The following is an 11,748-nucleotide window of genomic DNA, read 5'->3' as shown; positions in this document are numbered from 1 at the left end:
CTGGGATTACAGGCATGCACCACTACACCCGGCTAATTTTTGTATTGTTAGTAGAGATGGGGTTTCACCATATTAGCCAGGCTGGTCTCGAATTCCTGAGCTTGTGACCCGCCTGACTCAGCCTCTCAAAGTGCTAGGATTACAGGCATGAGCCACTGCGCCCGGCCTATTATTTTTTTTTTTTAAAACAGTTTGCTTGTTCGATGCAAACCTGGTACCTCTTTTGTAAAGCGGCAGCTGAGGAGACTGACACTCGCCATGGCCGATGAAAAGCCCAAGGAAGGAGTCAAGGCTGAGAACCACGATCATATTAATTTGACAGTGGCAGGGCAGGATGGTTCTGTGATGCAGTTTAAGATTAAGAGGCATACACCAATTAGTAAACTACTGAAAGCCTATTGTGAACGACAGGGTTGGTCAATGAGGCAGATTAGATTACAATTCGATGGGCAACCAATCAGTGAAACAGACACACCTGCACAGCTGGAAATGGAGGCTGAAGATACAATTGATGTGTTCCAACAGCAGACAGGAGGTGTCTACTGAAAAGGGAACCTGCTTTTCTCCAGAACTCTGTTCTTTAAAGACCAAGACTACCTTCTCAATTAGAAAACTGCACTTTGAGGCCGGGTGCGGTGGCTCAAGCCTGTAATCCCAGTACTTTGGGAGGCCGAGACGGGCGGATCATGAGGTCAGGAGATGGAGACCATCCTGGCTAACACGGTGAAACCCCGTCTCTACTAAAAAATACAAAAAACTAGCCGGGCGTGGTGGCGGGTGCCTGTAGTCCCAGCTACTTGGGAGGCTGAGGCAGGAGAATGGCGTGAACCCGGGAGGCGGAGCTTGCAGTGAGCTGAGATCCGGCCACTGCACTCCAGCCTGGGGGACAGAGCCAGACTCCGTCTCAAAAAAAAAAAAAAAAAAGAAAGAAAACTGCAATTTGGTTCCACCACATCCTGACTACTACAGTATAGCTTTTTCTATTCTTTCATTTCCCCCTTCCCCATTCATTTATTGTACATAAAGTAACTGGTATACATGCACAAGCATACTGCATTTTTTTTAAACTAAATAGCCAATGGTATGTTTTGATTGACATCAACTGGACACGGAATGGGAAAAATACTGATTCTGTGAAAATACCCCCTTTCTCCATTAGTGGCATGCTCATTTAGCTCTTTATATTCCAGTAAGTTATTTTGCTCTCACTGTTTTAACAAAAATAAAAATAAAAAAATAAAAATAAAAATCCTTGCATACCTTGTTCAATTGGAGGATTTTAATGTTTTTCATTTATCATTGTAAAACCAAGGACAATTTTATAACTTTTTTGTACGTAGCTGTTACATGCAGGGCAATATGTCTTTAAGTAGGGATAAATTACTCTAAAACAAAAAAGAATCCTAGATAGTTTTCCCTTCAAGTCAAGCATCTTGTTGTTTAAATAAACTTCTTGTTTAAAAAATAAAATAAAATAAAAAAGAGTTTTTACTAAGATGGGGGTCTCATCATGTTGCCCAGGCTGGTCTTGAGCTCCTGGGCTCAAGCATGTTTTGTGGGTCATCCACATTCATGTATTAGTACTTCATGCTTTTTTTTCTTTCTTTCTTTCTTTTTTTCTTTTTATTTTTTATTTTTTATTTTTATTTTTTTTATTTTTTTTTGAGACGGAGTCTCGCTCTGCCGCCCAGGCTGGAGTGCAGTGGCCGGGTCTCAGCTCACTGCAAGCTCCGCCTCCTGGGTTTACGCCATTCTCCTGCCTCAGCCTCCCAAGCAGCTGGGACTACAGGCGCCCGCCATGTCGCCCGGCTAGTTTTTTGTATTTTTTAGTAGAGACGGGGTTTCACCATGTTAGCCAGGATGGTCTCGATCTCCTGACCTCGTGATCCGCCCGTCTCGGCCTCCCAAAGTGCTGGGATTACAGGCTTGAGCCACCGCGCCCGGCCGTCTTTTTTTCTTTTTAATAGAGGTTTGCTCTTGTTGCCCAGGCTGGAGTATAATGGTGTGATTTTGGCTCACTGCAACCTCTGCCTCCCGCATTCAAGCGATTCTCCTGCCTCAGCCTCCCGAGTAGCTGGGATTACAGGCATGTGCCACCACGCCTGGCTAAATTAAATTTTTAGTAGAGACAGGGTTTCGCCATGTTGGTCAGGCTGGTCTCAAACTCCTGAGCTCAGGTGATCCACCCACCTTGGCCTCCCAAGTGCTGGGATTTTAGGTGTGAGCTACTGTGCCAGGCCTACTTCATGTTTTTTTATGGCTGAGTAATACCTCATTGTATGTATACCATGTTTTGTGTAACTGTTCATCCGCTGTTGGACATTTGGGTTATTTCTGTCTTTTAGCTCTTGTGAATAGTGCTGCTATGAATATTTGTGTAGAAGCATTTGTTTGAATCCCTGCTTTCAATTTTTTTGGGTTTCAAGTAGAAATGGTGGGTCCTGTGATGATTCTATAATTGCTTTTTAAGAAACAGAGAAACTGTTTTCCATAGTGGCTGCAATATTTTACAGTCACACCAGCAATGTAAGAGGGAGGGGTCAAATAATAAATTTGCCAACATTTGTTATTTCCTACTTAAAAAATTATAGCCACACCGGGTGTGGTGGCTCACGCCTGTAATCCCAGCACTTTGGGAGGCCAAGGCAGGTGGATCACCTGAGGTCAACAGTTTGAAACCAGCCTGGGGAACACGATGAAACCCCGTCTCTCCTAAAAATACAGAAATTAGCTGGGCATGCTGGTGGGAGCCTGTAATCCCAGCTACTTAGGAGGCTGAGGCAGGAGAATCACTTGAATCCTGGAGGCAGAGGTTGCAGTGAGCCAAGATGGCGCCATTGCATTTCAGCCTGGGCGATAGAGTGAGACTCCGTTTAAAAAAAAAAAAAAAAAAAAAAAAATTATAACCCTGCTAGTGGGCATGAAGTGCTATATCATGGTTTTGATTAGTATATACCTAATGACTGATGATGAGAAACTGTTATCTTCTTTGGAGAAATATTTAAGTCCTTTGCCCATTTTAAAAATCACACTTTTTGCCAGGTGCGGTGGATCATGCCTGTAATCACAGCACTTTGGTAGACCGAGGCGGTCTGACCAACATGGAGAAACCCTGTCTCTACTAAAAACACAAAATTAGCCGGGTGTGGTGGCGCATGCTACTGGGGAGGCCGAGGCAGGAGAATCGCTTGAACCCAGGAGACGGAGGTTGCAGTGAGCCGAGATCGTGCCATTGCACTCCAGCCCGGGCAACAAGAGAGGCACTCCGACTCAAAAAAAAAAAAGAGTGAGATTCTGTCTTAAAACAAAAACAAAACGAAAAACAAAATTAGTGACAAGAGTGAAACTCCATCTCAAAATAAAGAAATAAAATTGCACTTTTTTGTCTTTGTTGAACCACTGCATCTGTTTATTTGTTACACAACAATGATTAATACTTTTAATCATGACCCAGAAGCACACTCAGAAATAATATATTAGAGTCACCATAATTTTGGTATTAGGAGATTATCATATTTCAATTATTTGACAATAATCCAAATATAATGAACATAACCATTAATGAGACCACTTGATAGAGCATCTCATTCTTCAGCATCTTTCTTCCTTCCTTCCTTCCTTCCTTCCGTTTTTTTTTTTGAAACGGAGTCTCACTGTGTTGCCCAGGCTGGAGTGCAGTGGTGCGATCTCAGCTCACTGCAACCTCCGCCTCTGGGATTCAACTAATTCTCTTGCCTCAGCCTCCTGAGTAGCTGGGATTACAGATGCCCACCACCATGCCTAACTTTTGTATTTTTGGTAGAGACGGGCTTTCACCATGTTGGCCAGGCTGGTTTTGGACGTCAAGTGATCTGCCCACCTCGGCCTCCCAAAGTGTTGGGATTACAAGTATGAGCCACCACCTCTGGACTCTTCAACATATTTCATTGAGTAATAAGGTTTGCCAAGTAAATTGCTTTTCAGGTACTATACCATATGGATTTGCAGGAAACAGTTTTGTATAGGCTGTCTAGTCACCCCATATAACAACTAAAGCAAAGTCGGCTGCTTGGAGAAGTTTTTTTTTTTTTTTAATTTTCTCACCAGATGTTGAATGCTGGAAAAAGTTTTTGATTTTGACATTTTCCACCCTTGATTTTAAGCATATTTAATAATAACTGTAATAATTTCTAAGTAATTAGGTGTTGTTACCTGGATGCTAGAAGATTCTAACAATAGGTTATTATTATGTGCTTTGCCAAAAATACTAAATTCAGTGGCCAAGTATTGTACTGGCCTGCAAGAAAAGCATAAGAGCTCAAGCCTGTAATCCCAGCACTTTGGGAGGCCGAGACGGGCGGATCACGAGGTCAGGAGATCGAGACCATCCTGGCTAACACGGTGAAACCCCGTCTCTACTAAAAATACAAAAACTAGCCGGGCGAGGTGGCGGGCGCCTGTAGTCCCAGCTACTCGGGAGGCTGAGGCAGGAGAATGGCGTAAACCCAGGAGGCGGAGCTTGCAGTGAGCTGAGATCCGGCCACTGCACTCCAGTCCGGGCGACAGAGCGAGACTCCGCCTCAAAAAAAAAAAAAAAAAAAGCATAAGAAATAATGGGGCTGAGTCAAAGGGAGAAAGTAAAGATTCCTTTTATTCTGAATGATCTAGCTCACTCTTAAATTTGTGCAATACCCAACCTCTCTGCTTTGGTGAACCTTGGTGATCATCTATTCTTTATAATTAAAAATGTGGTGGCGGCTGGGCATAGTGGCTCACGCCTGTAATCCTAGCACTTTGGGAGGCTGAGGCGGGTAGATCACCTGAGGTCAGGAGTTTGAGACCAGCTTAGTCAATATGGTGAAACTCTGTCTCTACTAAAAACACAAAAATTACCCGGGCATGGTGGCAGGTGCCTGTAGTCCCAGCTATTCGGGACGGAGAGGCTGAGACAGGAGTATGCTTGAACCCAGGAGGCAGAGGTTGCAGTGGGCCAAGACTGCGCCACTGCACTCCAGCCTGGAGGACAGAGGGAGACTCCTCTCATAAACAAAAAAACAAACAAAAACATGGCGGGGCAAGGTGGCTCAGACCTGTAATTCTAGCACTGTGGGAGGCCAATGTGGGTGGATCACTTGTGGTCAGGGGTTTGAGACCAGTCTGGGCAACATGGTAAAACCCTGTCTCTACGAAAAATTAAACAAATTAGCCAGGAATGGTGGTACACACCTGTAGTCCCAGCTACTCAGGAGGCTAAGATCAGAGGATTGCTTGAGCCTGGGAGGCAGAGGTTGCAATGAGCCGAGATGGTACCACTGCACTCCAGCCTGGGCGACAGAGACTCTGTCTCAAAAATAAGTAAATAAATAGAAATAAAACATAAAAAATAAAAATGTGCACAATGAATTTTCTTGGGCAAAAACCAAAGCCAACTCTCTTGACCTTCATTTCCAGCTCTAAAGGCCACTGTACCTTAACTTAGTCAAATGACCAGATGTGAAATGATTGCATTTTCAGGCAAGAAACACAGCTAGGATCTTTTGTTTTAGCTATATCTTCAGACATGACATGAATTTTGCTATTGGAAGGAAGCCATTTAGTACTTTTAGATTAAAATCTTGAGGATTCTTTTTTTTTTTTTTTGAAACTGAGTTTTGCCCTTGTTGCCCAGGCTGGAGTACAATGGCATGATCTCAGCTCACTGCAATCTCTGCCTCCTGGCTTCAAACGATTCTCCTGCCTCAGCCTCCCAAGTAGCTGGGACTACAGGCGCCTGCCACCACATCGGCTAACTTTGTATTTTTAGTGGAGACAGAGTTTCGCCATGTGGCCAGGCTGGTCTTGAACTCCTGGCCTCAAGTGATCTGCCTGCCTCGGCCTCTCAAACTGCTGGGATTGCAGGCATGAACCATCATGCCTGGTCACAAATAGGCTCTTAAATTTCATCAAGATTATACTCTTGATTTGGTTTTGATTTAGATTGAAAGAAAATGATAGCTATACCAACAGGTACATCAGCCAGATATAATTATGTAGTGTCTCCTTCCAAAGAGAGAAGCTTTGCCCACTGGGATTGAATCTTATTCACCTTGGCCTAATTGTGGTCTTGAGCCGTCACTCATTTATTATTTATCTTCATACCCTCTAACCTGGTTCTCTATCCATTTTAAACAAACAAGATAGCCCTAAGGGCTCTCTTAAGCCATCTAAAATATAGACATTCTACCACTCACCCTAGGTCCCTAGGCCCTCCCCTTACAAAAACTGGCTGAACCTGGCCGGACCAGCAGCAGGGTTCCTGAGATAAATAAGCCTTAATGTTCGCATTCTTCAAGAAATCCGCCGGGCGCGGTGGCTCAAGCCTGTAATCCCAGCACTTTGGGAGGCCGAGACGGGCGGATCACGAGGTCAGGAGATCGAGACCATCCTGGCTAATACGGTGAAACCCTGTCTCTACTTAAAAATACAAAAAACTAGCCGGGCGACGAGGCGGGCGCCTGTAGTCCCAGCTACTCGGAGGCTGAGGCAGGAGAATGGCGTAAACCCGGGAGGCGGAGCTTGCCGTGAGCTGAGATCCGGCCACTGCACTCCAGCCTGGGTGGCAGAGCAAGACTCCGTCTCAAAAAAAAAAAAAAAAAAAAAAGAAATCCAAGATATACCAAAGGTCCAATATCCTAAAATATATAAAATAAAAATAATTTTAAAAAGAAAAATAAATCCAAGACTAAAAAGCTATTGGTCCGGGTGCGGTGTGTCACACCTGTAATCCCAGCACTTTAGGAAGCTGAGGTGGGCAGATCATGAAGTCAGGAGTTCGAGACCAGCCTGGCTAACATAGTGAAACCCGGTCTGTATTAAAAATACAAAAAATTAGCCAGGAATGCTGGCAGATGTCTGTAATCCCAGCTACTCGGGAGGCTGAGGCAGAAGAATCGCTTGAACTTGGGAAGTGGAGGTTGCAGTAAGCCGAGATCGCACCATTGCACTCCGGCCTAGGAGACAGTGCGAGACTCCATCTCAGAAAAAAAAAAAAAAAAAAAAAGAGCTATTGGAATCTTAAGGGTGTAATTTCAGGCATTTGTTAGCAGAGACTGGGGACTTCCAGGGCTTGCCTTCTTTGCCTGCCCATCGAAGTGGGCCCCTAGACACTGGCACTGTTTGCAGAGTCAAGATGGAAGGCAATCTAATGTCAACAGAATGCTGGAGCTGTACCTACAATTGGCATTATGCAACGCTGCACACACCCAATCTTCTAAACTGTGAACATCTAATTTAGGAACATCTTGCCAAGGTAAGTGGTCAATTGTACACTATCCTCTTTATCTCCCTCTTGCCTGGAGGCCATTTCAGCTAGTCACCAGAGTATATTTTCCATCTTTCCTGTATCTCTGCACACAGGGACATTGGCCCAACCATGCCTCCTGTCTCCATCTTTTACTGGCAAGGGTTTCCTTACAGATATAAACACAATCTTTTTGCCTGCCTCAGGTTCCCTCTGTCCTCCAGCTCATACTTTGAAGGAGAGGAGGAGACGGAATCTGTTTAATCCCCACTCAACTTCACTTTTGTTCTAGAAAGCCTTCTAGAAAGAAGATTTTTGAGATAACTCATGCAGAGTTTCCTAAACTTGCCAGAGGAGAAGAGGCACCTGGGGTGCTGGTTAAAATACCTACTCTTGGGACCCCAGAGCGGCTCTACTGAGTGACTCCCAGTAACTCCAGGGAATGGGTTCTGGGAATCTTTCCTTTTAATCACGGCCCCAGGTTTTTTTTTAATCACTAGGATAGTTTTGGAAACAGAGGCCTAATCCAGTTCTTCTCCATGTCTTGGAATACCCTGGAGGCCTATGGAAACCCAGATGACAGGGACCCCACCTGGGAGTTTCAGTTTCAGTAAGTCTAGGGTAGGGCCCGGGAATTTGCATTTCTAACCAGATCCCAGGTGATGCTGATGTTGTTGGTCAGGGAACCCCACCCTGAGAACCACTGATTGGTCCACTGACTTCATTTGAAAGTGAGTTATCTAGCCGTGAAGGGATTAGGCATCTCGACTGAGATGATAAGAATAGTGCTAGTCAGTGTCAAGGAAATGGTGAGCTATCCTTCTCAATTAAATGCACTAACTAAAGGACACTTGCTAGAAAACAAATCGTGCCTGCCTGCAAACCTCCTGAACAAGCCCATAACAGTCTCTAATTAAATCTGCTTTTCTCAAGAATTGGAATTACGGATGAATACACCAATTTCTAATCCTTTTATTTTTACAGTTTTGTTTAATTTCATTTTGCTTTCTAGTCTTTTTTTCTTTTCTTTTTTTTCATTGCAAATTAGCAGAATGAGTGTGAAGGCTTTTGTGTCCTGGCCAGAGAACTTCACAACTATTGTAACATAGTTTCTATAGAAAAAAGTTATTCTAATTCCAAACAAATGAACTTCGAGGAAACTTTGGGAACAGATCTTGCTGACTCCGACACAGTACAGTGTGTGTTTTGGTAGGTTCATTACAGGCTGTGGGAATGGTGCAAGAACTAAGCTAGTAACTGGAAGCAGAGTGCATCAGCCATTATTTTGCTGATCAATTAGGTATTGATGTATTTACTCCTGTAAGTAGGTCTTTGGGGAGTGACTAAAAAGGGATCCAATACTTTGAGGCTGTGCTACTTTGCAGACATTATGAGAGTTAATAAAACTCATTATCTTTTAGTTTCTTAGCTTCCTTCTGGCAAGGGACAAAACACTACTTTACTTTAGCATAGCCTTCTCTGTGTGTGTGTGTATGCAAGCAATTAAAATAACTTTCATGAAAAACAGTGCAGAGTGAAAACGGGTTACCAACATTTATCAGCAATTTATTTGTGGAATCCTGCAGTTTCAGTGCATTGTTATGTTGATTGTACTTTCTAAGATGTCTGGCTTCTTGGAATGTAAATCTCATCAAGAGAGCTTGTGGTAACCTCACATGCATTTATAGATAAATATTTTCCTTCACTGCTGAGGACCTATGAAGAACATTAGAATGCACAGCTCTGGTTGGTGGGCAAGGGGAATAGAGAAGGAGAATTTATGCAAATTTTAATTACTGTTTCATGGGGTTAAGGGTGCAAACTGTACAAAAATAAAATAATTTAATGAAAGGGAAAGGGCAAATGTTCTTTTCAAGACCTTTAGGCAGAAAAGTTTGAATGCATTACATAGGGAGAAAAAAGTATTAGAGATTCATGTTAATTGACAGCACAAATTGAGCTATGTTTTTTTTTTTTTGAGACAGAGTCTCGCTCTGTCGCTCAGGCTGGAGTGCAGTGGCTTGATCTCGGCTCGCTGCAAGCTCCACCCCCTGGGTTCACGCCATTCTCCTGCCTCAGTCTCCCAAGTAGCTGGGACTACAGGCGCCCGCCACCACGCTCGGCTTTTTATATTTTTTAGTAGAAACGGGGTTTACCATGTTAGCCAGGATGGTCTCGATCTCCTGACCTCGTGATCTGCCTGCCTCGGCCTCCCAAAGTGCTGGGATTACAGGCGTGAGCCACCACGCCTGGCCAACAATTGGGCTATGTTGTCAGTACTTTCTAAAGAGTCTGTGTAAATATTGGGTAAATATAATGAACAGGCAGACAGGAAATTTTGATGTAAATTAAACTTGCAAGAACTAAGCAAAGGCAATCTGAATTAAAGAAAAAATGTAATAAAACTAAAGTTCTGTTTTCAAAGATGCTTCTTTTTTAGTCTCTTTATCAAGAGACTTATACACTTAATTTTTATTCATTAATGTGAGAGATGAGTCTGTAAGATTCTGCTTTGTAAATGGTGCAAGAAAAGAATTCAAAAATGGATTTTTCTGTCTAGTATAACGTTTTGGAGGGCAGAGGGGTGGGATGCCAGGGAATGAAATGAAAACTTAGGTATCTGGGAAGCTGTGCCTCAGAGCAATTTTGTAAGAGGCAAACAGTAAGGACAATCTTGGCTGAATAGATACATTGAAAGAATAATCTGCATTCTGTCTGCATGTCTTTTTCTTCACTGAAAAAAAAAATGATGATGGCCAACAGTTTGTCAATTTTCAAAATAATTAAAAAAATTATTTTCCTATGTGCTCATTATACAAACCCAAATACTACAGAAATGTGTAAAATAACCTGCCTACCTCCCCCTACCAATATTGAATCAGATTAGCTCTTCCATTCCCATTTTCATCAGAAAACTAAGGTAGAATGTGAATACATGGCTATGTTTCCTGGAAAATTAACTGGGAGTTGTAACCAGTGAATCTTGAGTTCATGCCATGCTTTCTCAGGCTTTCTCTCTGTGGACTTATAAAAATGTTTATTTTATAGCTACTGTACTAAGCTGCACCTGTTTAAGAATAAAATGTGATGCTAGAATTTGGCATTCAATAGAATCTGTCAGGTAATCATTCTTTTAGAGGAAAAAGTATTGCACACAAATGCCTCACGTTTCCTTGTGGTCCTATCAATCCATTCATTGATGAATGTCTCATGAAAAAATAAAAAGGTCAGAATGGGCTTTATGGCATATAGACCCAGCTAGTTAATAATCTACAGACTGGACTTGTCTGCCCCTTTAGGAAAGACCTGGCCCAAACTCCAAGACATAATAAACTTAATTAGTATGTGTTAAAATAATTGCAGTTGCTGCAATGAGGTTAGGAGTGAGTGACACTGATGATTTGGGAAGTGATGATGGGGGGGTGGAGGTTTGATGGGGTGGAAGCAGCAAACTTTTAAAAATCTTTAAAGGTTTTCAGAGTTTTATGCCTCATTGTAATCGTGCAAAGATGAGGCAGGGACCCGTGACTCACTTTGGCTCTTTGTGCTAAAAGGGGTCTCTATTTAGGTTAAAACGAAGCACTTAGCCCATGTTTTAAACAATGAAAGGTACTTAGGCTCTAATACCTTAACCCTGCAGAGCCATTGTCTACTTGCAAGTATATTCTATAGGTTTTGCACTCAAGATTGATCTATGTAAATAAGAAAACCTTTTGTTAAGTAAATTTAGGAATGCAAATAAATATGCAAGAAAAAGAAGCAATTAAAAAATCCTTAACTTACATTACTAGTCATTCAAGTAATAAAGCCATTGAGAAAAAAATAGAAGTGTATGTGGGATTGTAAATGTGTATTTATTGAGTTGCAATATATTCTTTAGTTTAAAAAGCACTGCATGAGGGGAGGGGAGAGAAAAATAAATAAAAAGCACTGGGTGAAACACAGAATTGCACCACTTGTAAATTTGATGGGGAGTAGGTAAACTGAGTTAAGTGAAACACTTAGATAATATATTCCTTTTTAGATAGTCATACATCTATCATTTTTCTATTTTCTGAACATAATTACAGTATACCAGATATAGTGTAGTCATTCATAATTTATCTTTCTGTTACTTTTATGTAAAGAGACAAGGTAAGCATCAAATAATGTATTAAATTTACAGGGGAAAATTTCAAGAAGTCTATTTTCTAATTTTGTTACCTTTGGCAATCATAACTATGGGGCAGTAATTTTATCTGTTATTTTAAAGATGAGGCAAATCTCAATGACATTTTTCTTGTACATATTGATGTTTTCTATTGGGTTCATAAAGTGTGTGAACAGGGATCTTTAGCTTTCTGCGGGGCCAAGGCCAGAAGGCCTTCATCCTATCCCCCTTCATGCATACAATGAATGTGTGACCTTGGGCAAGTCAATTACCCTCTCAATGCTCTGCCTCTTCCGCTGTGAAATGGGAATAATAAACGTAATACTAAATCAGAGAAATG

General features: G+C 42.1%; 1 protein-coding gene across 2 annotated transcripts; it reads left to right on the top strand.

Moving 5' to 3' along the window:
* Nucleotides 1-258: 258 nt before the first annotated feature.
* On the top strand, nucleotides 259-546 carry LOC117079295 (small ubiquitin-related modifier 2-like). 2 transcript variants are annotated; one of them, XM_033203017.1, is made up of 2 exons: nucleotides 259-412; nucleotides 470-546. In XM_033203017.1, the coding sequence occupies exons 1-2, from the start codon at nucleotides 259-261 to the stop codon at nucleotides 544-546; spliced, it is 231 nt and encodes a 76-aa protein (XP_033058908.1). The 2 variants fall into 2 exon arrangements, with proteins under 2 accessions (XP_033058908.1, XP_033058907.1); XM_033203016.1 differs by having other exon boundaries at nucleotides 259-546.
* The last annotated feature ends 11,202 nt before the right edge of the window (nucleotides 547-11,748 follow it).

The sequence above is a fragment of the Trachypithecus francoisi genome, unplaced genomic scaffold, assembly GCF_009764315.1.
Source record: "Trachypithecus francoisi isolate TF-2019V2 unplaced genomic scaffold, Tfra_2.0 Lachesis_group7, whole genome shotgun sequence".
NCBI classification, from domain to species: Eukaryota; Metazoa; Chordata; class Mammalia; order Primates; family Cercopithecidae; genus Trachypithecus; species Trachypithecus francoisi.
The sequence above is the reverse complement of the archived record's forward strand: the minus strand, read 5'-3'. Positions and strand labels throughout refer to the sequence as shown.